The 26,382-nt window shown below is 44.9% G+C and overlaps 1 protein-coding gene across 5 annotated transcripts in view; it reads left to right on the top strand.

Moving 5' to 3' along the window:
* Positions 1-26,382, top strand: part of LOC132819204 (choline transporter-like protein 5) — a 291,145-nt gene that overhangs the window by 230,387 nt on the left and 34,376 nt on the right. For all 5 annotated transcript variants that reach the window (XM_060830657.1, XM_060830660.1, XM_060830658.1 and 2 more), the window contains 7 exons: positions 2,591-2,703; positions 8,040-8,171; positions 12,553-12,652; positions 15,424-15,516; positions 16,306-16,393; positions 18,567-18,829; positions 25,575-25,669. In XM_060830657.1, the coding sequence (XP_060686640.1) occupies positions 2,591-2,703; positions 8,040-8,171; positions 12,553-12,652; positions 15,424-15,516; positions 16,306-16,393; positions 18,567-18,829; positions 25,575-25,669 (884 nt within the window). The remainder of the gene's footprint in view (positions 1-2,590; positions 2,704-8,039; positions 8,172-12,552; positions 12,653-15,423; positions 15,517-16,305; positions 16,394-18,566; positions 18,830-25,574; positions 25,670-26,382) is intronic.

The following is a 26,382-nucleotide window of genomic DNA, read 5'->3' on the forward strand; positions in this document are numbered from 1 at the left end:
TGACCTGACTGGGAGCTGCCTGCAATTAAACACCGGGGAGGTTTACAGCATTGTATTTATGAGATTGACACACTTTAAGAGCTGTCAGAGATTATTCAGTCCTTGTTTGGCTTTGCCACTGGAGTATTGGACATCTGAATTAATGTCTTTTGCTACGATCGACCGACAGTGTGGGAATTGGGAGTATTAAAAATGACAGGACACATCATTCCAGCTTGGAGCAGACCACATTGTCTTTCAGCTGAAATATTAACCCAAGGCCCCATTTATACTTTTGATGAAGGTAATATCCTTCTTCTTAACATTCTAAAGTCACACACCCATAAAGTCACACACCCGTAAGGCCACGAGATACTGGAGCAGAACGAGGCCATCCAGCTCTTTGAATCTGCTCCGCTATTCAGTGAGATCATGGCTGATCTAATCAACTTCATCTCCACATTCCTGCCTTCTTCTCATGATCCTTCATTCCCTTACTTATTAAAAATCTCTCTATTGCAGTCTTGAATATACATAATGACCCAGCCCTGACAAGATTCATTACCTCAGAGAGAAACATTCCTCCTCATCTCTGTCCTAAATGGGTGACCCTTACTCTGCGATAATGCCCTCTGGTCCCCGACCCTCCCACAAGAGGCAACAACCTTTTTTGTATTTACCCCATCAGGTCCCCCCTAAGTAACTTGCATGTTTCAATAAGGTTTCCACTTATTCTCCTCATCCTCAGCAGGTACTGTCCCAACCTACTCAACTTCTCCTCATAAAACAGTCCTTCTATACTTGGTATCAGCCTTGTGAACATTCTGTGGACTCCCCCACCCCCCAAATATAGAACATAGAACATAGAAAAATACAGCGCAGTACAGGCCCTTCAGCCCTCGATGTTGCGCCAACCCAAGCCCACCTAACCTACACTAACCCACTATCCTCCATATGCCTATCCAATGCCCGTTTAAATGACCATAAAGAGGGAGAGTCCACCACTGTTACTGGCAGGGCATTCCATGAACTCACGACTCGCTGAGTAAAGAATCTACCCCTAACATCTGTCCTATACCTACCACCCCTTAATTTAAAGCTAATCCCCCTCGTAATAGCTGACTCCATACATGGAAAAAGGTTCCCATTGTCAACCCTATCTAAACCCCTAATCATCTTGTACCCCTCTATCAAGTCACCCCTAAACCTTCTTTTCTCCAATGAAAACAGCCCCAAGTGCCTCAGCCTTTCCTCATACGATCTTCCTACCATACCAGGCAACATCCTGGTAAACGTCCTCTGCACCCGTTCCAGTGCCTCCACATCCTTCCTATAGTATGGCGACCAAAACTGCACGCAATACTCCAGATGCAGCCGCACCAGAGTCTTATACAACTGCAACATGACCTCACGACTCTGGAACTCAATTCCTCTACCAATAAAAGCCAGTACGCCATATGCCTTATTCACAGCTCTATTTACCTGGGTGGCAACTTTCAGAGATCTGTGTACATGGACACCAAGATCCCTCTGCTCCTCCACACTACCAAGTATCCGACCATTAGCCCAGTACCCCATCTTCTTGTTACTCTTACCAAAATGAATCACTTCACACTTACTTACGTTGAACTCCATTTGCCACCTTTCTGCCCAGCTCTGCAGCTTATCTATATCCCGCTGTAACCTGCCACATCCTTCCTTACTGTCAACAACTCCACCGACTTTCGTATCATCCACAAACTTGCTCACCCAACCTTCTAGCCCCTCCTCCAGGTCATTTATAAAAATGACAAACAGCAATGGTCCCATAACAGATCCTTGCAGAACACCGCTAGTAACTGCACTCCAAGATGAACCTTTACCATCAACTACTACCCTCTGTCTTCTTCCAGCTGGCCAATTCCTAATCCAAACCTCCAACTCACCCTCAATGCCATACCTCAGTATTCTTTGCAGTAGCCTACCAAGGGGAACCTTATCAAACGCCTTACTAAAATTCATATACACCACATCTACCGCTTTACCCTCGTCCACCTCCTTAGGCACCTTCTCAAAGAATTCAATTAGGTTTGTGAGGCACGACTTGCCCTTCACAAAACCATGCTGACTATATCTCTCTCTCTTTCCTGAGGTACATGGACTAGAATTATTGATAACTCAAAGAAAGCACGGGACATCACTGGTCTATATTTCACTGCTGTTCAGTATCACCAGCAGGCCTTGATCACATTGCTGTTTGTGGGGGCTTGCTGTATGAAAGTCCCGATATGAAGTACCACATTGGTTGGAAAGTATTCCTGGATGTCCTGAGACTGTAAAAGCTATGACAGAAATGCAATTTCTTTCTTTCTCCCCATTGTCTTGATTCATCCTTATCCCCAATCAGCATCACGAATGATACATTATCTGATCACTATCTGACTGGGAGTTTGCTGTGCACAGATTAACTTGGCCTTTGATATTGCCATAGTAGTACATTGGCTGTAATGCATTTTGTGATGTCAGGTGATGCTAGATAAACATAAGTTTGAATCTCCTCTGCTCAATGAAAATAGTTTGGATTTTACTGAGGGATTCCTTGCTCTCATTTTGAATGTGTTTTTGTTTCCAGTGGGCTGGTCATTGCTATGGTCGTCAGCCTCATCTTCATCCTCTTGCTCCGTTTCACAGCTGGGGTCTTATTCTGGTTTGTCATCTTCGCTGTGATCGCGGTAATTGGTTATGGTACGTCGCATTCTCTCTTTGTGACAGCATTGTTTCAGTGGGTATATCTGTGTGTTTATTGGCCAATGACAGTGCACCGTGTCCACCTTTCAGACTCATGTATTAGATCACTACATGCAGGTGAGAGGCTGGGAATCCTGCAGCGAGTAACTCACCTCCTGACTCCCCAAAGCCTGTCCACCATCTACAAGGCAAAAGCCAGGAGTGGGATGGACTACTCCCCACTTGCCTGGATGGGGGCAACTCCAAAACACTCAAGAGGCTTGACACCATCCAGGACAACGTAGCCCCTGCTTGATTGGCACCACATCCACAAACATCCACTCCCACCACCACCGATGCTCAGTAACAGTGTGTACTATCTACAAGATGCAGAGCTGAAATTCACCAAAGATCCTCAGACAGCACCTTCCAAACCCATGATCACTTTGATAACCATTTGTTAATGCTGCCCCCCCCAAATCCTTTCCACTGCCTTAAAACCTCTAACGCTGTGATTTCCCTTCAGGTTCTGATGGAAAGTATTTAATCTGGAACATTCACTCCATACCTCACTCTAAGAGGCTGCCTGGTCCTCTGTGCTTTTCCTGCTCTTTTGTTCTCGTAAGAGAATTGAAAAGTTGACCCATGGAGGTTCACAGAGTTGATCCTGGGGATGGGTGGGTTGGGTTATGGGGAATGATTGGACAGACTGGGCTGGCTCCCACTGGAGTTTAGGAGAGTGACTGAAGTGTATCCGATCCTGAATGGTCTGGACCAGGTGGATGTGGGAAGGCTGTTTCCTCTTGTGGATGAGTCCAGAACCAGGGGGCAATGCCCTTTTAGGACAGATAAATGCAATTCTTGTCCCTTGGAAGATTGTGCACCTTTGGACCTCTCTGCATCAGGAAGTGAGTGATTAAATATTCTTAAGATGGAGGCAGATAGATTCTTGTCAGGTTGGGGATCAAAGGTTGTTGGGGGTTGATGAGAATTTGAAAAGCAAACAGATCAGTCTTGATCTTCTCAAATGTCAGAACTCGCACAGGAGCCAAGTGTCAACTCCACTTTGTTCAGCCTCTGTCTGCATTAGGCCCACAAGTCAATGTCAGTCAGCACGCCCATGGGGTGATGGGAAATAAACTTTTATCCTGTACCTTTCACTGTACCAATGTCAGTCGGCACGTCCATGGGGTGATGAGAAATAGACTTTTATCCTGTACCTTTCACTGGCTTGAGATCTCTCACAATGCTTCACAATCAATTGAAGGACAGTTGCAGTATAGGAACCAAATTTGTGAAGACTGCATCTTTTGTTTTCTTCTTGTCTTGTTTAAAACCATAGACTGAAATGAGAAAGAACTGTTTTGAAACCTAGTGAGTTGTAAGGCAGGATGTGTGCTTTGAAAGGAAGGAATTTGCTGCTCAGTGTGAAGCCTGTTGTGTAGCTGGTGGTTGCAGTACCATCTCCTTGGACTCTGCTGCCCCTTCACCTTCAACCTCTGCACCTGGTCATTGATTCCTCCACCAATGGGCAAAGGTTTCTTCCTCTTGGCCCTGCCTAACTCCCTCATCATTTTCTCCAACTCAGTCATGTCCCCGCTCAGTCTCCTCTGCTGTAAGGGGTATGACCCCGGTCTGTCTTGTTTAATCGAGATGTTTGCAGTTCTGAGAGCTTTCATTTGAGTGAGTGGGAGAGACTGTTTCCTGAGGAAAGTGACTCAGTGAGCAGGGGTCACTGATTTCAAATAACTGAGGCGAGGGAAATGAGGAGAAATTTGCCTCCACAAAGTATTATCAAGGTGACATAGTGGGCCGAATGCCCCCCTTCTGAATTGGAAGATTCTATCAGGTAAAATCACTTCTCGTATTTTGTGTCCCTTGGTGTTCAGCTGGTCAACAGTTGCTTAAGTCATGATAAAAATCACTTGGAGAACAGTGTTCATGTTAGCATAGATTCCATGAGTCATAAACACACACTGAGCTTTGCATTTTCACACTGACTCAGAAAGATATTGCACTTCCAATGTACTTCCTGGTGCTGTTAAACATGCTCACACTGAGTCCTGTTCACCCATCACCCCCTGTGCTCCCTGACCTACATTAGCTCCCAAAGCACCGAAATCTCAACTTCAAAACTCTCAACCTCCTAATTAAACCTCAGCTTCCTGAATCCTGTCAGTATCCTCTGGAAACTCTGCAGTTCTGTTCTCTCGTGTTTGTCTGATTGTCATGACTCCACTAGCGACGAAGCAGCCCCCAGCTGCCTTAGCTCTGAACCTCCCTCCCCTAAAGCTCTCTGCCCCCACCAACTCACACTCCTCTGAATGGGGGCATCCTAAAACCCACTTCTGACCAACCTCCTGGTCACCTGTCCTTAACGTCTCCTCATGGGACTTACCATCAGATACTCTTTGCTCCTGTGAAGCACCGAGACATGGTCGACTTTATACAAGTGTAATTGCACAGGAAGTGCCGAAAATCGAATGAATTAACAACTTCATTAATTTGTCTCTCAGCACCAGATCAAATCTTCTGAGTTAAATTTTATTGGAGTTCAATACATTCGCATCCTAACTTTCCAATAACTAGGAACTTGTCATTAACCGAAATCTACCTGAGTATTTTCATTTTGTTGGCTCAATGAGGTAATTGGTTGGTTTGCAGAGAGACGCCATAGAATCATAGCATCATACAGCTCAGAAACAGGCTCTTCGTCCCATAACGGCCAGGTTTACCAAACTGATCTAGTCCCATTTACAGCATTTGGCTCATATCCCTCTAAACCCTTCCTGTTCAAGTACCTGTCAAAATGCCTTTTAAATGTTGTAATTGTACCGGCCTCTACCACTTCCTCTAACAGCTCGTTCTATACGTGCACCACCCTCAGTGTGAAACCGTTGCCCTCAGGTACTGTTTTCTCTGGAGCTTCGGAGGCTGAGGGGTGACCTTATAGAGGTTTATGAAATTATGAGGGGTGTGGATAGGGTAAATAGACAGGGTCTTTTCCTGGGGTAGGGGAGTCCAGAACTAGAGGGCATAGGTTTAAGGTGAGAGGGGAAAGACTTAAAAGGGACCTCAGGGGTAACTTTTCCATGCAGAGGGTGGTGCATGTATGGAATGAGCTGCCAGAGGAAGTGGTGGAGGCTGGTACAATTGCAGCATTTAAAAGGCATTTGGATGGGTATATGAATAGGAAGGGTTTAGAGGGGTACGGGCTAAATGCTGGCAAATGGGACTAGATTAGGGTAAGATATCTGTTCAGCATGGACGAGTTGGGCTGATGGGTCTGTTTCCATGTTGTACATTTCTGTGACCCGATGACCTGCCATGCCACCATCAATAATATCCCCAGACCAGAAAGCATGAAAAAGGCAATGGGATAACCGGATGGGGGCAGCTCCAATAACACTCAAGCAGCTTGATACCATCCAGGACAAAGCAGCCGCTTGATTGGCACCACATCTACAAACATCCACTCCCTCCACCACTGAGGCTCAGTAGCAGCAGTGTGTACTATCTACAAGATGCACTGCAGAAATTCATCAAACATCCTCAGATAGCATCTTCCAAACCCACAACCACTTCCATCTAGAAGGACAAGGGCAGCAGATAAATGAAAGTTCTCCTCCAAGCCACTCACCATCCTGACTTGGAAATACATCGCAGTTTCTTTACTGTCACTGGGTCAAAATCCTGGAATTCCCTCCCCAAGGGTGTTGTGGGCCAACCCACAGCAGGTGGCCTGCAGCTCACCCCACCTTCTCAAGGGCAACTAGAGACGGGCGATAAATACTAGACCAGCTGGCAATGTTCACATACCATGAATGAATTTTTTAAAAAGTGGAATACCCTCACCCTAAGAATCTGCTATGGCACTGGGTGGAATTGGGGGTCATTTGGAGTTAGGTTTTTGTCAGGCAATATAATGAAGAGCCAGGTGAGTTCAAGAGAGTTCAATCTCACTGAGTGGGGGATACAGTTGTGAGGTGCTCAATAGCCCCCTCCTGTTCCCGTGAGATCATACACTGGGACTTGTGATCTGCCTAATGTCGCTGGAAACAAATTCAATAAATATTTTCAGAAAGAAATGGATAAATTGATGGATTTGTTGCCTGTCTCCAGTTGCCATTTGAGAAGGTGATGTATCAACACAGACACTACTTCAGTGTGTACATGATTAGATTACTTACAGTGTGGAAACAGGCCCTTCGGCCCAACAAGTCCACACCGACCTGCCGAAGCGAAACCCACCCATACCCCTACATATACCCCTTTTACCTAACACTACAGGCAATTTAGCATGGCCAATTCACCTAACCTGCACATCTTTGGACTGTGGGAGGAAACCAGAGCACCCGGAGGAAAACCACGCAGACACGGGGAGAATGTGCAGACTCCACACAGTCAGTCGCCTGAGTCAGGAATTGAACCCGGGTCTCTGGCACTGTGAGGCAGCAGTGCTAACCACTGTGCCACCATGCCGCCCAAACGAGGGTCCAATTGCTGCAATTGGCCTGACTCATCTTATCATTTTGGGTTCATTAAATATTGGTCAACAATTAAGAATACAATAGTCTTACATCAAAACAACTTGCATTTATGTTGTATCTTGAAGCATCTCAATGATGTTTTATCTGCAGCAGTCTGAAAGGCATTTAAAGGATCTCAGCGTGCTCTATCACAGTGTTGATGAGAACAAAATTTACCTGAAAGAGGTGAAGAAGACATTAGAGCAACTGATTAAAAGTTGATTAGAGGTTTTTGGGAGGGAGGATGGAGAGGGGCAGAGAGGTCTCGGGTAGGGGTTCCAGAGTTCAGGGCCCACAGGCAGCTGGAGGCTTGGCCAGTGGAGGTACAATTCAAATCCGGGACGCTCAGAAGGCTAAAACAAGAGGAACATAGAAAGACTGGGGGAGGGAACAGTGATGGTGAGACCATAAAAGGATTTGAAAAGCAAGTATGTGAGTTTTACAATCAAGGCATTGTCAGACCAGGCACCACTATTATTCAGTGAGCACAATGCAGGGTGAATGCAACCGACTGCCCATTATAATACATAGTGAGCTCTCAGAGTCCCTCAGTGATTTTCCCTGTCTTTAATTTAAAGCTTGGATCAAGTGGTCATTGCTAAAGAGGTTCAGGACTGGTCAGGCCTCTACACAGCCCACCTTCACCACTGGGCCCTCTGGACAAACCCTCTCTGTACTTCCATTGAATGTCACTGAGCAGTGTCTTCTTCACAAAATAAGTGGTTGACCAATCACCATACAGTCAGCAGATGAGGAGAAGATCACTTAGTTTTGTGGATTTGAATAAATGAATTGGTTTTAATCCTCTCTTTCCCCCTGACGTAGGGATCTGGCACTGTTACTGGGAGTACAGCAGTCTGAAGGGTAAACCGGGCAGTGACATCTCAATCTCCGACATTGGTTTTCAGATGGACTTCAGGGTGTATCTGCAGCTCAGGCAGACGTGGCTCGCCTTTAGTAAGTCTTCCATCATTTTCAGGATTTTACGTCGTGAGATTTAACATCAGCGTGATGTCATTCCCATTTCGGAGAAAATTAGAAAGTTGAAACGGGTCTTCATAAAAAACACAAAATGGGTGTTAAACTGTGGGATGTTGGAGAGATGAGCTGTGCTATGCTGGGAGAAAACATCAGTATGTATTGGGAGATTGAGTTATAACATATCGGGGTGTTCTATTATGGTAATATTGTTCAGTTACTTTAGGAGCAGCTGGAAGGTTGAGTTACAATGTCTTTAGAGGACAGGCTAAGATGTATTGGAAGAGTTAGATGACAATGTGTTGGAAGTTACATTAAGATTTATGGATCAGGTTGATCATTGCTGGGGTTAAGCTGCAGTATATTTCGAGGTTCTTTTTTATTGTGTTTCTTGAGCATACGGGGAATCAAGGATTACGGGAAAGGGCAGGAAAGTGGGCATGAGGAATGTCAGACCAACCACAAACCTATTGAATGGCAGAGCGGGTTTAAGGGGCTGAACTCATGTTCCTGTATCTTATGGTCAAAGAAGGGAGGGAAGAGATTGCTGTGCCTTTGGTGATGATCTTTTGTGTCCTCAATCTCCACTGGAATAGTGCCAGATGATTGGAGGGTGGCTAATGTTAATCCCTTGTTCAAGAAAGGGAATTACAGACAGTCAGTCTTAAGTCAGTGATGGGCAAATTATTGGAAAGGATTCTGAGATACAGGTTTGTCTTACTTGGAAAACCATAGTTTGATTAGAGATAGTCAGCATGCCTTTGTGAGGAACAGATCATGCCTCACAAGCCTTATTGAATTCTTTGATGATGTGACAAAACACATTGATGAAGATAGAGCATTTGATGTGGTGTATATGGATTTTGGCAAGACGTTTGATAAGAGGAACAGAGGGATTTTGGGGTCCACATTCATAGATCCCTCAAAGTTGCCACCCAAGTTGATAGGGTTGTTAAGAATGCATTTGGTGTGTTGGTTTTCATTCGCCGGGGGATTGAGTTTGAGAGCCACGAAGTTCTGCTGCAGCTCTATAGAGCCCTGGTTAGACCACACTTGGAATATTGTGTTCAGTTCTGGTTGCCTCTTTATAGAAAGAATGTGGAAACTTTGGAGAGGGTACGGAGGAGATTTCCCAAGATGCTGTCTGGACTGGAGGGTGTGTCTTATGAAGAAAGTTTGAAGGAGCTAGGTCTTTTCACATTGGAGCGAAGAAAGATGAGAGGTGATTTGATAGAGGCGTACAAGATGATGAGAGCCATAGATAAAGTGGATAGCCAGAGTCTTTTTTTCCTGGATGGACATAGCTGTCATGAAAGGGTATAATTTTAAGATGATTGGAAAAACATTTAGGGGAGATGTCAGAGCTAAGTTCTTTTCACAGAGAGTGGTGGGTGTGTGGAATGTACTGCCAGCGGTGATAGTAGAGTCAGAGACATTAGGGACATTTAGATCGACTCTTGGATAGGCACATGGATGATAGTGAAATGAAGGGTATGTAGGTTAGTCTGATCTTAGAGTAGGATAAAAGGCCAGCACAACATTGAGGGCTGAAGGGCCTGTACTGTGCTGTACTGCTGTATGTTCTTTGTTCTAAATTCATTTAGAATGGACAATCCAAAGATACACCTGATATTGTGATATACTGGGAGAATTGAGTTTTGATGTGTTGAGGGCTTGTATGACCAAGGTTATTTTATGAAACATTGGGAGGCTTCTGGAGATAGGTTGGGAAGATTGAGTTACATTGTCTTGTGAAATTACCTTGAGATAAATTAGGAGGTTTAAGTTATGACATATCTAAAGGATGAGGTATTTTGTGAGGGATTTATGTTTTATTCACTTGTGGGACATGGGCATCTCAAGGCAACTAGGGCCAGGCAAGAAATGCTGGCACAGCCAGAAATGCCCACATCCCACAAATCAATCAAAACATTGTTGTGATATGGAGGGTAAGTTATGATATAATGGAAATTGGAAGGTGTTGGATTTGGGTGTATTGGGGTGATGGGTTACACTGTGTTATGGGTATTTTATTACAGTGTGTTGTGGGTGTTGGGGTACAGTGTATTGTGGGTATTGAGTTACAGTGTATTGTGGATGTTGAGGTATGGTGTGTTGTGGGTGTGGATTATGGTGTGTTGTGGGTGTTGGATTACGGTGTGTTGTGGGTGTTGGGTTACAATATATTGTGGTTGTTGGGTTACAGTGTGTTGTGGGTATTGAGTTACAGTGTATTGTGGGTGTTGAGTTACAGTGCTTTTGTTGTGGGTGTTGCATTACACTGTGTTGTGGGTATTATTGGGTTATGATGTGTTGTGGGTGTTGAGTTACAGTGTATTGTAGGTGTTGGGTTACAATGTGTTGGGTTATGGTGTGTTGTGGGTGTTGGGTTACAGTGTATTGTGAGTGTTGAGTTACTGTGTTGTGGGTGTTGGGTTACAGTGTGTTGTAAATGTTGAGTTACACTGTGATGTGGGTGTTGCGTTACGGTTTGTTGTGGGTGTTGGGTTACAGTGTGTTGTGGGTGTTGGGTTACGGTGTGTTGTGGGTGTTGGATTAGTGGTGCGGAGAAGCACAGCAGTTCAGACAGGAGGAGCAGTGAGTTACAGTGTGATGTGGGTGTTGTGTTACGGTTTGTTGTGGGTGTTGGGTTACAGTGTATTGTGGGTGTTGGGTTACAGTGTATTGTGGGTGTTGGGTTACGGTTTGTTGTGGGTGTTGGGTTACAGTGTATTGTGGGTGTTGCGTTACGGTTTGTTGTGGGTGTTGGGTTACAGTGTATTGTGAGTGTTGGTTACAGTGTGTTGTGGGTGTTGGATTGTGGTGTGTTGTGGGTGTTCGGTTATGGTGTTTTGTGGGTGTTGAGGTATGGTGTGTTGTGGGTGTTGGGTTACAGTGTGTTGTGGGCATTGGGTTACAGTGTGTTGTGGGCGTTAGATTACAGTGTGTTATGATTGTTGGGTTACAGTGTGTTGTGGGTGTTGGGTTACAGTGTGTTGTGGTTGTTGGGTTACAATGTATTGTGGGAGTTCAGTTACAGTGTATTGTGGGTGTTGGGTTACAGTGTGTTGTGGGTGTTGGATTAGTGGTGCGGAGAAGCACAGCAGTTCAAACAGGAGGAGCAGTGAGTTACAGTGTGATGTGGGTGTTGTGTTACGGTTTGTTGTGGGTGTTGGGTTACAGTGTATTGTGGGTGTTGGGTTACGGTTTGTTGTGGGTGTTGGGTTACAGTGTATTGTGGGTGTTGCATTACGGTTTGTTGTGGGTGTTGGGTTACAGTGTATTGTGAGTGTTGGGTTACAGTGTGTTGTGGGTGTTGGGTTGTGGTGTGTTGTGGGTGTTCGGTTATGGTGTTTTGTGGGTGTTGAGGTATGGTGTGTTGTGGGTGTTGGGTTACAGTGTGTTGTGGGCGTTGGGTTACAGTGTGTTGTGGGCGTTAGATTACAGTGTGTTATGATTGTTGGGTTACAGTGTGTTGTGGGTGTTGGGTTACAGTGTGTTGTGGTTGTTGGGTTACAATGTATTGTGGGAGTTCAGTTACAGTGTATTGTGGGTGTTGGGTTATGGTGTGTTGTGGGTGCTGTTTTATGGTGCACTGGGAGGTTATCTGAAACCAAAATGGCATGTTTGTATTTCGGTTCTTTGGGAGTTTGGGAGAGTTGAGCTACAATGTATCAGGAGTATTGAGTTATGATGCATTGTAAGGATTGCGTTATGATGCAGTGGTTACAGGAGGAAACATTCAGAGTTTCAAAGAAATGCAGTATTGGCTGTGGCTGGGATTTGCTGTTGCCCATGTGCATGGAGAATGAAGATCAATTTCACAACTTGCCTTCTGTGCTGCACAATGGTGTCCTGGAGACTGATCATTTTCTTCCAATGGCCAAGGTTTTACAGGAGTCAGCAATTTCCTGAAGATGTCCATCACCTCCACTAGACACATGGGACAGCTAACCTTGAGGGGGCCACTGCAATAGGGCAGACAGCTGGCTGTCAGATCGTGGTTCTGAGGTCCTTTACTCCACAGTGTTCAGATCTCCAGCTGTGAGACTCCTGACCAAACAGGGCCTCAGCACACTCCGGGCTCATTTGGTGCTGAGTTTTCCAAAGGCCCCACAAAGTAACAGGAGCTCAGTAAACTGCCAGTGTGTTTGTAGCATAGCAGAGAGTAAATATGAAAGTTAAATTCTCCAAACACCAAATATTAGCCTCCAAGAATGACTACTCACTGTGATCCTTATGCACACTCACCTGGGAGATGGATTGCAGTATAACTGCAGTCTCAGTGACAGCTCTATTCAAATCCATACTTTTACAGTTCTTTGTATTTTTTTAACACATGGCCTTTGATGTTTTCTAGTGATCTTTCTCTGCATTATTGAGGTGATCATCATTCTGATGTTGATTTTCCTACGGAAAAGAATCTGTATTGCAATTGCACTGCTCAGGGAAGGGAGCAAGTAAGTGGCCTCTAATATTGTTTGAGGAACTGAGATGGTGTGGGTTTATTCTGGAATGTTTTTCATGATCTCAAAAACATTGCCAGTTACAATGTGTGCTAGCTTAACACCCTCAACCCCTGATATCCGAAATCTTATGAAGTGCAGTTACAAGGTTCTTTCCAAACCCGATCTGAATGAACTCAATACAAAGTAGGAGCTGGACAACACATCAGCATCATGGTTGACCTGATTAATATATATTTCTTCTTCGCTGTCTTAGCTAGACAACCCCTTCTTTTTAAACAGTGACGCTGGTTCTAGATTCTCCTACAAGAGGAAATATCCTCCCCACATACACCCACAAGGCCCTCTCAGAAGCTTGTGTTTCAATAGTGTCCCCTTGTTCTGTCCTAAACTCCAGCAGGACACAAGTCTAGCCTTTCCTCATAAGCCAACCTACTGCTTCAGAGTGAGCTGCTTCCAAGGCACTTACATAACATTGTCAAGGAATTCAGAACTAGGAGCAGGAGGGGGCCATTCAGCCCTTTGGGCCTGCTCCACCATTCAAAAACCTCACCTCAATTTCAGCTTCGCTTTTCTGCATGCTCTCCTTCACCCTTCAACCTGTCATGAATTAAAAATCTGTCTGTCTCCTCCTTAAATTTAATCAATATCCTAGAATCCGCTGTGATCTGGAGGAATGAATTTCACAGATTCATGGCCCTTTGAGAGAAGTAATTCATCCTCATCTCTCTTTTAAATCTGCGACCCTTGCCCTAAAACTATGACCTCTCATTCTAGATTCCCTGACATTGGAAACTTCTCTTCCACATCTACTCTGTCAATCCCCTTTATTATCTTAAACACCTTGATTAGATTTCCACTCATTCTTCTAAACTCTAGAGAGTATTCAGCCTAAATTGCTCACTCTCTCTTCATAGGGACAAACCCTCTATCCCTGTAAACAATCCAATGACTCTCCTCTGAACTACCTCCAATACAACTACATGCCTCCTCAGGTAAAGGGACCAAAATTATCTGAAATTAAATATGATGACCAGGATGGTACACAGTACTCCAGATGTGGACTCAGCAGTGCCCTGTATAACTGAGGCATAAACACCCTAACCTTGTATTCACACTTCCTCGTGATAATTGACAAATGCTCTGGGTTTTTCTAATTGCTTGCTGTACCGTGGACTGACTCTTTATGATTCATGCACTAGGACACCCAGATCCCTCTGCAACCTCTCACTGATTAAATAAGCTGCTTTGTTTTCATTCTTATTGCCAAAGGAAACAATTCCTCATTTACATAATTTTGGAGTTAAAATATAATCTTATTCCAGATATAGTTGATTACAATCCCCACAACCTAATCCCAGGCAAGATACCCTAACATATGACTCTATTGTACTCTAAACTCATTCACCCTTCAGTACCTGCCACCATGACAGCTGATGTTCACCAACAGCCTCCCAAGTGAATCTCAGCTGTATCCTAACTGTTTGTTAAATCCTAGTAGAACCCTTTCAATACCCCAGTGTTACACTGTTGTGTACTGTGATGTGGAGGTGCCGATATTGGACTGGGGTGGACAAAGTCAGAAGTCACATGATACCATGTTATAGTCCAATAGATTCATTTGAAATCACAAGCTTTCGGAGCGCTGCTGCTTCATCAGGGGAAGTGCTAATGACTGTTGGACTATAACCTGGTGTTATGTGACTTCTGGCTGTGTATTGTAACATCACTGTCCTTCATACCCTAATGTGTCCCTCAATTAGCTCCAAACTTGTGTCAACCCATCGAGCAATTAGAACCTCACAATTAATGTGCCATTTCAAACCTGGACCTGTGCTAAGAAGTAAATTTGACTTCTGAATATCGATTTAAAAATCCAGGTCAATTTATCCATCAACATAAGAGACTCACTAAATAATTCCAGTTGGGAATGAAAGAGAATGTGGAATTTCGGGAAGACTACTGGCATGAAGACATGAGGGAGACAGGAACGAAAGATTTAGGGATAGGGTGAGGTCAGGACACTGGAGGTCTCATGAAAATGAATACTAGAAAAGCTGCTTGGACCGCTACTGTGTTGTAAATGTAATGTTATTCTAAAATTATTGATGGACAAAAATAAAGAGAATAAATGAGAATTCCAGCACAGCAACAGGCCCTTCGGCCCTCCAAGCCTGTGCTCATCACCATGCCCAAACTAAACTAAAAAACAAACCTTCTGTCCTTATTCGGTAAGTATCCCTCTATTCCCTCCCTACTCATGTAATTATCCAGATACCTCTTACATGTCGCCAATGTACCTGCTTCCACCACCTGCTCTGGCAATGTGTTCCAGGCGTGATAAACTTCCCTCGCACACCTCCCTTAAACATTCTGCCTCTCACCTTGAACCTGTGTCCCCTTGTAATTGAAACTTTAACCCTGAGGAGAAAGCTCTGACTATCCACCCTATCTATACATCTCATAATGTTGTAGACCTTTATCAGATCTCCTCTCAGCCACAGTCTTTCCAGTGAAAACAATCCTAGTCTTTTTAACCTTTCCTCATAATCAGTGCCCTCGAGACCAGGCAACATCCTGGTGAACCTCCTCTACACTCTCCCCAAAACTTTCACATCCTTCTGATAGAATGGTGACCGAAACTGCACACAATACTCCAAATGTGGCCTAATGTCATCTTATATGTTAACACTTTAATTACAATCTAATTTCTATTAAATGATGTGGTAGTTTCTACATTGTAACTGTTTGTTTTTTGTCACCAGGGCCATAGGATACATCATGTCTACTTTATTCTACCCAATCATCACCTTTCTGCTCCTTGCTGTCTGTATTTCCTATTGGGCTATCACAGCAATGTATCCTTTTAGAATACGCTATGTTGCAATTGATCTCACATCATGTAATAAACACTGAAGACTAAATCTCAGATCCTAACAGTCAAACCTCAGCTCAAATGGTCTGGTAACAGTTTCAGGTTTCGAACAAAGTGAAGCAGCAGAAGATGTCATCTTTTCTTAAAATAGCTCAAGCGAAGAGAAAACGCCGAGGAGATATACCAGGGTGGGATCAGGGACTTGAACGATAGAGAGACTGGAGAAGCTGGGATTGTTCTCCTTAGAGCAGAGGAGGTTCTGTAGGGGGGTTTAACCGAGATGTTCAAAATCATGGAGAGAATTTGATTGAGTAAATGAGGAGACAATGTTTCCGGGGCAGGAGGGTGAGGGAGCAGAGGGAGGGGGATTGAAGAGAATCGGGGAAAAGCCCCAGACAGGGGAGATGAGGGGGACGGTTTTACACAGTGAGTTGTTGGGATCTGGAAGGTGCTGCCAGAAAGGGCGGTGGGAGCAGATTCAATCAGAACTTTCTCACAGGGAATCGGAAAAATACAGGAAATGGAACATTTGCAGTTCTGTGGGGAAAGAGTAGGTCAGTTAGAATAATTGGATCTGTCAAAGGGTCAGCACAGGAATGATGGGTTAAATGGCCTTTTTCTGTGCTGCAAGATTCTATCCTTTGTATCTGTCAGAGTTGTATTATGCTCAAAGTTTGTGCAAAGATTTGTATTATGCTTTAAAGTTTTGTTAGAATTTTGGGACATGAACAATTAAAAACTATTGATACACTTTTTAACATGAACTGTCCAGATTCCTGTCAACGTCCGGTGAAGCTGTGTACAAAATCATGACCATTCGGGGTCATTGTATATATGCAAATAGAACGTGCAATCCTGAGGTAATCAGTTGGTTTGTCCCATATTGGGAATGGGATGGGGCAAGGCCGAGATTCCTGTTCATACAACATGAGAGTCTCTCCATGTCAAGTCAACCATGTTGGTGTGGGACTAGAGTCACATATTGCCTCGGCCGGGTAAGGGGAGACAGGGTTTTTCTCTTGATGGGGCCTGAATAAACCAGTTGGGTTTTTGTGAGACATTGACAGCTTCATCTCCGCTACCTACCGAGTCCAGCTTTTCAATTTCACCTACCTACATATTCAGGAGTTCTTATGGCTAAAATTCTTCAGACTGAAGGGATCAAATGGCATGGGGGAGAAAGCACGAACAAGACTGAGTTGGATGATCGACCATGATCCTAATGAACGGTGGAGGAGGCTCGAAGGGCCGAATGGCCTACTGCTGCTCCTGTTTTCAATGTTTTGGAACTTCATTTCTGGTTCCCTTTTGAAGGTTATTCTTGAATCTGCTCCCATTGTCCTTTCAGGAAGTACCTTCCAGATCATAACAACTCACTTGGAAAAAGAAATCCTTCATCCCCCTCCTAGAGATATTGGCAATGAGTTTTTAAATCTGTCTCCTCCACTTCCGCTATTGGAGACTATTCCTTTCTCAATACTTGACCAATACCAACACCTGATGATTCTAAAAATCCGTATAAAATCACAGTTTGATGCTCTCTCCAGGGAAGCCCATCAGTCATTTCCTCCAGTTTTGCTGTGCCATTGTAAAACAGATGATATTTCTCTCTTTTACCATCTTTACTTTTAACTTCTGTAGTCTTCCTTGTGTCAGCATCTTTGAGAATATTATTGATGTTGCATACCAGAGTAAATAAATCACTGAGGAAACTCACCCCTCCTCCTCCTCTTCTCTCTCTCCCTCTCACTCTCTCGCTCTCTCTCTCTCTCTAGTAGACCACGTTTGTGTGACACTGGGTGTTACACTGATGGGCAGGCCACCATACTGTTAGCCTGGGTAAGAGGAAGAGAAAGTGTGTCCACATTCTGTCGGGTAGCACCCACGACAATACCCAAGTGCTGCCAGTTCACTAGAACAAGGCACCCAACTTCACTCCCTGTCCACAATTCCCCCCATACCAACCCCACCCCAGATTAAACACAGCAATTTCCATCAGGCACTGCAGTGTTATCATCTCGAGCCCAGTTCCCAGGTCAGTTTGAGAATTAGAATTCTGTTTTATAAAATGTCTGGGATGTGACTGTGAAAGCAGTCAGCTGTCTTAGGAACACAACTGGTTCAATAATGCCCTTTAAAGAGGGAAGCCTGCTATTCTTTAGCTGGCCTGGTGCTGTACCTGACTTCAGTCGCACTCCAATATGGCACACCAAGAACTGCCCTCTGAGGGGGCCGAGTGAGACACCCATTTGTATCAAACCCACTACCATTGGATTAAGGAGAAAGAGAGCTGTGTAACACCCCCCCTCCCGGGGCAATTAGGGACAGATCGGCCTTGCTGATTGGGCAATGAAATAAATAAACTTATTTTCTAAGCCTGATGTGTAACCTGATTGATGTATAAGGTCATGGTTCTGAAAGGGTTAATGTTCATATTACATTGGCTCCATCCATTCTCCTGACGTCACACACAGTGTGGGGGGTGAAGCTTTTGGAGGGAGCAGATGGATGTGGACCAACTCCATGCGATCCTGCTCATTCTCCCTGAGCTGTGTCCCTGTAATTACTACTGTCATGAATTGACTCTCTTGATATCTCTGAACAGACCTCTCGTGTAGGTACTCCATGGTAATGGATCCAGTAATCACTACATAGGTTCACGGCAAAGCAAAGACAGAAGGCAAGAAAAGCAGAAGTTGCTAGAGAAGCTCTACAGGTCTGGCACTATCTGTAGAGCGAGAGAGAGAGAGAAACAGAGTTAACTTTTGGAGCCTGATATAACTCTTCCTCTTCGCCTCTTCCAAAGAAGAATCGTCTTCACCTGAAACGATAACTCTGTTTCTCTCTTCCCAGATGCTGCCAGACTTACTGAGTTTCTTCAGCATTCTCTGTGTTTGTTTCAGATTTTCATCATCTGCAGGATGTTGCTTTTGCCAAAGTCAGGGGAAGGATCGGTGGCAGTGAACTATTAAAACTGTCCTGATCTAGCTGGCCACCCACACTGCTGACCTGTGACCTTTCTTTCCCTGACAGGTATTTAACACCAGCAATGTCACCAAGTTGTGCCCAGGTGCTCAATGTGCCTTCGCTTTCTATGGTGGAGAGAGTGTTTACCACAAGTATATCTTCATCCTTCAGATCTGCAACCTCTTTGTCTTTTTGTGGCTGGTGAATTTTGCCATTGCGCTGGGGCAGTGCACATTGGCAGGTGCCTTTGCTTCCTATTACTGGGCGTTTAAGAAGCCAGCTGACATACCAGCCTTCCCTTTGCTTGCTGCGTTCGGTCGTTCCCTGAGGTAAGATCATCAAAGTCCTCAGTTCAGCAGCCAGCTTCTCAAATTAAATACAAACTATTACAATCCAGCAAACACGCCAGCCCAGCGATACACAGGAAGCTCCCATTTGTCATCTCAGGTGCACACACAAAGATCCCAGGCCACTATTTCAAACAAAGCAGTGGGGATTATCCCAGTGTTCTGGGTAGTATTTATCCCTTCACTAACATCGTAACCCACAGCTTATCAGGCGAACATGACTGCGATGCATGTATACATTACACAGGGACTCCATTTTAAAATGCATTAATGGCTGTAAAATACTTTGCAGATGTGTTTAGATTGTGAAAGATGAGCGAGAAATCAAAGCCCTTTGCAATTTAACAGGGTAAGATTTGCTTTGCATATTGCCCCACCCTCCTAAATACCTACTTATTTTTGTTCATTCATGGGACATGGGTGTCACTGGCTGGGCCAGCATTTATTACCCGTCCCTAGTTGCCCCTTGAGAAGGTGGGGGTAAGCTGCTCTCTTGAACTGCTGCAATCCACCTTCTGTGGATTGACCCACAATGCCCTTAGGGAGGGAATTCCAGGATTTTGACTAGTGGCAGTGAACGAACAGTGATATATTTCCAAGACAGAATGGTAAGAGGCTTGGAAGGGAACTTGCAGGGGGTGGTGTTAAAGCATAGAACATTACAGCTCAGTACAGGCCCTTCGGCCCTTGATGTTGCATTGGCCTGTGAAACCAATCTGAAGCCCATCTAACCTACACTATTCCATTCTCATTCATATGTTTATCCAATGACCATTTAAATGCCCTTAACATTGGTGAGTCTACTACTGTTGCAGGCAGGGCATTCCATGCCCCTACTACGCTCTGAGTAAAGAACCTACCTCTGATATCTGTCCCATATTTCAGTAAGGCATTCGATGAGGTTCCCCACGATAGGCTATTGCACAAAATACAGAGGCTTGAGATTGAGGTTGATTTAGTGGTTTGGACCAGAAATTGGCTAGCTGAAAGAAGACAGGGTGGTGGTTAATGAGAAATGTTCATCCTGAAGTTCAGTTACTAGTGGTGTACCGCAGGCATCTGTTTTAGGGTCACTGCTGTTTGTCATTTTTATAAATGACCTGAATGAGGGCATAGAAGGACAGGTTAGTAAATTTGTGGATGACACTAAGATTGGTGAAGTTGTGGACAGTATTGAAGGATGTTGCAGGTTACAGAGGGACAGAGATAAGCTGCAGAGCTGGGCTGAGAGGTGGAAAGTGGAGTTTAATGTGGAAAATTGTGAGGTGATTCACTTTGGAAGGAGTAACAGGAATACAGAGTACTGGGCTAATGGTAAGATTCTTGGTAGTGTGGATGAGCAGAGTGATCTCAGTGTCCAGGTACATAGATCCCTATAAGTTGACACCCAGGTTGATAGGGTTGTTAAGAAGGCACATGATGGGTTAGTTTTTATTGGTAGAGGGATTGAATTTCGGAGCCATGAGGTCATGTTGGCAGCTGTACAAAACTCCGGTGCGGCTGCACTTAGAGTATTGCATACAGTTCTGGTCACGATTTGGAGATGCTGGTGTTAGACTGGGGTGGGCAAAGTTAAAAATCACACAACACCAGGTTATAGTCCAATAGGTTTGATTGGAAGCACTAGCTTTCAGAGCGACAGTTAGTCACTACCACCTGATGAAGGAGCGTCGCTCCGAAAGCTAGTGTGCTTCCAAATAAACCTGTTGGACTATAACCTGGTGTTGTGTGATTTTTAGTTCTTGTCACCGCATTATAGGAAGGATGTGAAAGCTTTGGAAAGGGTGCAGAGGAGATTTACTTAGATGTTGCCTGGTATGGAGGGAAGGTCTTACGAGGAAAGGCTGAGGGACTTGAGGCTGTTTTCATTGGAAAGGAGAAGGTTGAGAGGTGACTTAATACAGATGTATAAGATGATCAGAGGGTTAGATAGGGTGGATAGTGAGAGGCTTTTTTCTCGGATGGTGATGGCTAGCATGAGGGGACATAGCTTTAAATTGAGGTGTGCTAGATATAGGAGAAAGTGGGGACTGCAGATGCTGGAGGTCAGAGTCGAGAGTGTGGTGCTGGAAAAGCACAGCAGGTTCAGGCAGCATCCGAGAAGCAGGAGAATCAGCGTTTCAGGCATGAGCCATTCATCAGGAATGTGGCTTGTGAGTCGGGATGGGGTGGAGAAATAAATGGGAGGGAGGTGGGGCTAGGGGAAAGTAGCTTTACTAACCCATCCCTTAATGCCCTTATCCAAGCAGTGGCCCCAAAACGTCCTTGTGGTACCCCACGAGTAACTGAGCTCCAGGATGAACATTTCCCATCAACCACCACCCTCTATCTTCTTTCAGCTACTAGCCAATTCTGATCCAAACCGCTAAATCACCCTCAATCTCATACCTCTGTATTTTGTGCAACAGCCTACCGTGGGGAACCTTATCAAATGCCTTACATATACATCACATCAACTGCTTTACCCTCATCCATTTGTTTGGTCACTTTCTCAAAGAACTCAATAGGAGATGATGGCTATCATGAGGGGACATAGCTTTAAATTGAGGGGTGATGGATATAGGACAGATGTTTAGAGGTAGTTTCTTTACCCAGAGAGTAGTAGTGGCATGGAACGCACTGCCTGCAACAGTAGTAGACTCGCCAACTTTATGGGCTTTAAATGGTCATTGGATAAACATCTGGATGAATGTGGAATAGTGTAGGATAGATAGGCTTCAGATTGGTGTCACAGGCAGCACAACATCGAGGGCCGAAGGGCCTGTACTGCACCGTAATGTTCTATTTTCTATGTTTGTGAGGCGCGACCCATCTTTGACAAAACTGTGTTGACTTTCCCTAATCAAATTATTCCTTTCCAGATGATTATGAATCCTATCTCTTATAATCCTTTCTAAGACTTTACCCACAACAGAAGTAAGGCTCTTTGTCTATGATTACTAATGTTGACTCTACTCCCCTTCTTGAACAAGGGGATATTTGTTATCCTCCAATCTCCTGGCACTATTCCTGGAGGTAATGATGACATCAAGTTCAAAACCAAAGGCTCTGCAATCTCGTCCTTAGCTTTCCAGAGAATCCTGGGATAAATCCAATCTGGCCCAGGGGATGTATCTATTTTCACACTTTCCAGAACACCTCCTCCTTATGAATCTCAATCCTGTCTAGTCTTCTAGCCTGTATCTCAGTATTTTCCTCAACAGCATTATCTTTTTCCTGTGTGAATACTGATGAAAAATATTCATTTAGCGCTTCCCCTATATCTTTGGACTCCATGCACAACTTCCCACGACTATGCTTGAGTGGCCATCATCTTACTCTGGTGATTCTTTTATTCCTGACACACCGATAGAAAGCTTTAGGGTTTTCCTTGATCCCACCTGCCAAAGACTTCTCATGTCCCCTCCTGGCTCTTCTTCACTCTCTTTTTAGGTCCTTCCTGGTTAACTTGTAACTCTCAGGTGCTCTAATTGAGCCAACACATCTCTATAACAGCCTCCTCCTTCCATTTGACAAGAGATTCAACTTGTTTAGAAAACTCCCAACAGGGTAACCTCTGCTTTCCTGTTTCTAACCTCAGCCCATACTACATCAGTAGACGAGTCCTCAAACATTCTTTCTGCCACTGAAATACTGATCTTGACTAAAAATGTCACACCTCCCCCTCTTTTACCATCTTCTCTGTTCTTACTGAAACATCTACATCCTGGAACCTGCAATAACCATTCCTGTCCCTGCTCTATCCATGTTTCTGAAATGGCCACAACATCGAAGTCCCAGGTACTGCAAGGTCCCATGCTGCAAGTTCACCCACCTTATCCCTCCATCGCTGAAGGCTGGGATTTTAGCTGTCTGGGCCCTGAGCCCTGGAATGCCCTCTCATTCCCCTCTCCTCCTTACACATGCTCCTTTATAACCTCACTGTCTGTCCTCGATTTTAGACACCATCTGGAAACCTCCTTCAGGCCCGTGTCAAATTTCTGTTGGATTTGCCCTCATGTGAAATACCTTACTACACTAAAAGTGCTATATAAATGCATTTGTAATAATACAAATCTGATTGGCCTTTTGGAAATTCTTGGCAGAAACACAGTATTGAAAATATGCTTCCTGGAGGTTGTACCTGGACGCAGTGACAGAATCATAAAATCTCTATAGTGTGGAAGCAGGCCATTCAGCCCATCGAGTCACAGTGACCCTCTGAAAAGCATCCTACCTCATCACTGTACCATGCATTTCCCATGACTAATCCACCGAACCTACACATTATGGGCAAACTAATATGGCCAATCCACCTAACCTGCACGTCTGTGGGAGGGACCCCACACAGACAGCAGGATAACGTGCAAACTGCACACAGCCAGTCACTCGAAGTGGAAATCGAACCCAGTTCCCTAGCATTGTAAGGCAGCAGTGCTAACCACCGTGCTGCCTGACAGGGGCTCTTGAATTCCCACACATTTTCCAGGACTTTTAAAAGAATTATTCACAGGATGTGGGACATTGCTGGCTAGGCCAGTGTTTAGGGAGATAGGGAGATGGCAGCAGAGTGACAGTGTCCCTAACCCAACTCAATGAGCCATATGTTCAAATCCCACCAAAACCATCCCAGCAGCTGATTGAATTTAGACTCAATTCATAAAAATCCAGAGCCTAAAAGTTTTTGTCTCTGTGATGGAGACTGTCAATTGTCGTTGAATGTAGTAAAATCTCTTCGGTCCGACAGATCATGCTCCCCATCCCAGGAAAGTCAAGCTTTTTTTCATTCATTTGTAGGATGTGGGTGTCACTGGCTGGGCCCAGCATTTATTGCCTGTCCCTAGTTGCCCCTTGAGAAGGTGGGGGTGAGCTGCCTTCTTGGACCGCTGCAGTCCATATGCTGTAGGTAGACCTACAATGCCCTTAGGGAGGGAATTTCAGGATTCTGACTCAGCGACAGTGACGGAACGGCGATATATTTCCAAGTCAGGATGGTGAATGGCTTGGAAGGGAACTTGCAGGTGGTGGTTTTTCCATGTATATGCTGTCCTTGTAGGTTTGGAAGGTGTTGGCTGAGGATCTTTAGTGAATTTATGAAGTGCATCTTGTAGATGGTACACACTGCTGCTACTGAGTTTTGGTGGTGGCGGGAGTGGATGCTTGTGGATGTGGTGACAATCAAGTGGGGACTGCTTTGTCCTGGATGGTGTCAAGCTTCTTGAGTGTTGTTGGAGCTGAACCCATCCAGGGAAAGTGGGGAGTATTCCATCACACTCCTGACTTGGGCCTTGTAGATGGTGGACAGGATTTGGGGAATCTGGAGGGACTTACTCACTGCAGAATTCCCAGCCTCTCATCTGCTCTTGTCCCCACTGTGTTTATGTGGTGAATCCCCCAGCTGAGTTTCTGGTCAATGATAACTACAAGGATATTGATAGTGTGGGATTCAGTGATGGTAACACCATTCAATGTCAAGGGGTTAGATTGTCTCTTATTGGTGTTGGTCATTACCTAGCATTTGTGTGGCATGAATGTTATTTGCCACTTGTCAGCCCAAGCCTGGATATTGTCCAGATCTTGTTGCATTTGAATATGGACTGCTTCAGTATCTGAGGAGTGCTGAACATTGTGCAATCGTCAGTGAACATCCTCACTTCTAACCTGGTGGTGGAGGGAAGGTCATTGATGAAGCAGCTGAAGGTGGTTGGACCTAGGACACTACCCTGAGAAATAGTTGCCATGGAGGAGGTGGTGAGAGCTGTCAGAATGCCCCCAATGCTGTTGGGTCAACCTCTTGCAATCCCAGCCTATTAGCAGTGAGCTTCCTTATCCAAGGCAGGAAAACCCCAGTGATAATGGAGAGATCAATATGATTTAGATCCCATCTACCTTCTCTTGAAAAAAAAGAACCAGAAATGACATCACACACCTTAAGAAACCAAGACCTATAAAGAGAGAGGTGGGGCATACCACCAGTGCTTCACCAGAGCCTCTCACTGATAGTGTCACCTAGTTATGGTGACAGAACATCAGAAACAGATCACCATGATTTCACAGGATGGGGTACTTGGATATTTCAGGGAAACATGTTGAGGGGTGGGTCAAGGGTAGTTTTAACCCCCTGACCCCATCCTTGCTTCCCTCCCACACAGCATGATGGAGGCCTGGACAAAAGGTGAGTTCATCAGGTCAATATGGAGGAAGAGGGACCTTCTTTCCTGGTCTTGAACTTTCCTCTACCCTTTGTTTTGTCCCCCATGCAGGTTCTGACCCTTGACCTCAGCACACTTGGCCATGTCTTTGATATTCACGAGACTGAGAAAGCAGAGTGAAGGTTTGAAGCCAGGCAATAGAGGCAGGGTGAAGGATTAGGGGCTAGACCGGAGGCCCAGGCCGGAGTCTCTAAACAAAGGAGAGCAGCTTCAAGGCTGCAAAGCGTAAAAAAGGAAAGAGTTACATTCGGTAAAGAGTAACATGAGGTAACACGTTCTGTAGCAGTTCTGAGGCAGCGTCACTGGGCTCAAAACGTTAGCTCTGTTTCTGTCCACAGACACAGCCAATCTGCTGAGTTTCTCCAGCATTGTCTGCATCTGCACCAAGTGACACGTACTTTGGGTTTGAAAGATCTGGAACAGAGTTCTGCAGCTTGTGACTCTGGGAGGAAGCAGTGGGAGGGAGGATATTGGAGTTTGTTGTCAGGCTGTCTGACGTGCAACAATTTAATTCTGAACCTGTTTCCTTGTGTCAGGTACCATACAGGCTCACTGGCATTCGGATCCTTGATACTAGCTATCATCCAACTCATCCGCATTATTCTGGAATACCTGGATAATAAACTGAAAGGTGGGTTCTTGAGCAGCTCGCAATTGCAGCTACTTCTGAATTGTTTGATCCTTCTTTTAAGGAATCTGGGTGTCCCTGAAATAATTACCTTTGAACTGAGTGCTCACTCAGGCTGTTTCACGGGGCAGGCATGTTGGTCATGTGTAGGCCAGACTGGGTAAGGATGGCACATGGCAGATTTCCTTCCAAAAGGGACATGAACAAGCCAGAGTGGTTTGTACACAGTTGTCACACGGTCACCTACGCAGAGAATCGTTTTCATTTCCAAATTTATTAATTGAATTGAAATTCCACCACCCACCTGGGTCTCTGGGATACGAGGCTAGGAACATTAGCACAGCTTCACCATCGCCAAATAGGCAGGCAGGGAACCCAGTGCAGAGAGTGGGGAGTCTGTAATACAGGGAATGTGGGTGCCTGTATCACAAAGAGTGGGGTGTGTGTATCACAGAGAGTGCGGTTGCCTGTATCACAAAGAGTGGGGTGTGTGTATCACAGAGAATGCGGGTGACTGTATCACAAAGAGAGTGGGTGTCTGTATCACAGAGAGTGCAGGTGACTATCACAAAGAGAGTGGGTGTGTGTGTCTGAGAGAGTGGGTGTATGTATCACAGAGAGAGTGGGTGTGTGTGTCACAGAGAGAGTGGGTGTGTGTATTACTGAGAGAGTGGGGGTGTGTATCACAGAGAGAGTGGGTGTGTGCAACATAGAGA

Source organism: Hemiscyllium ocellatum, chromosome 9, assembly GCF_020745735.1.
Source record: "Hemiscyllium ocellatum isolate sHemOce1 chromosome 9, sHemOce1.pat.X.cur, whole genome shotgun sequence".
NCBI classification, from domain to species: Eukaryota; Metazoa; Chordata; class Chondrichthyes; order Orectolobiformes; family Hemiscylliidae; genus Hemiscyllium; species Hemiscyllium ocellatum.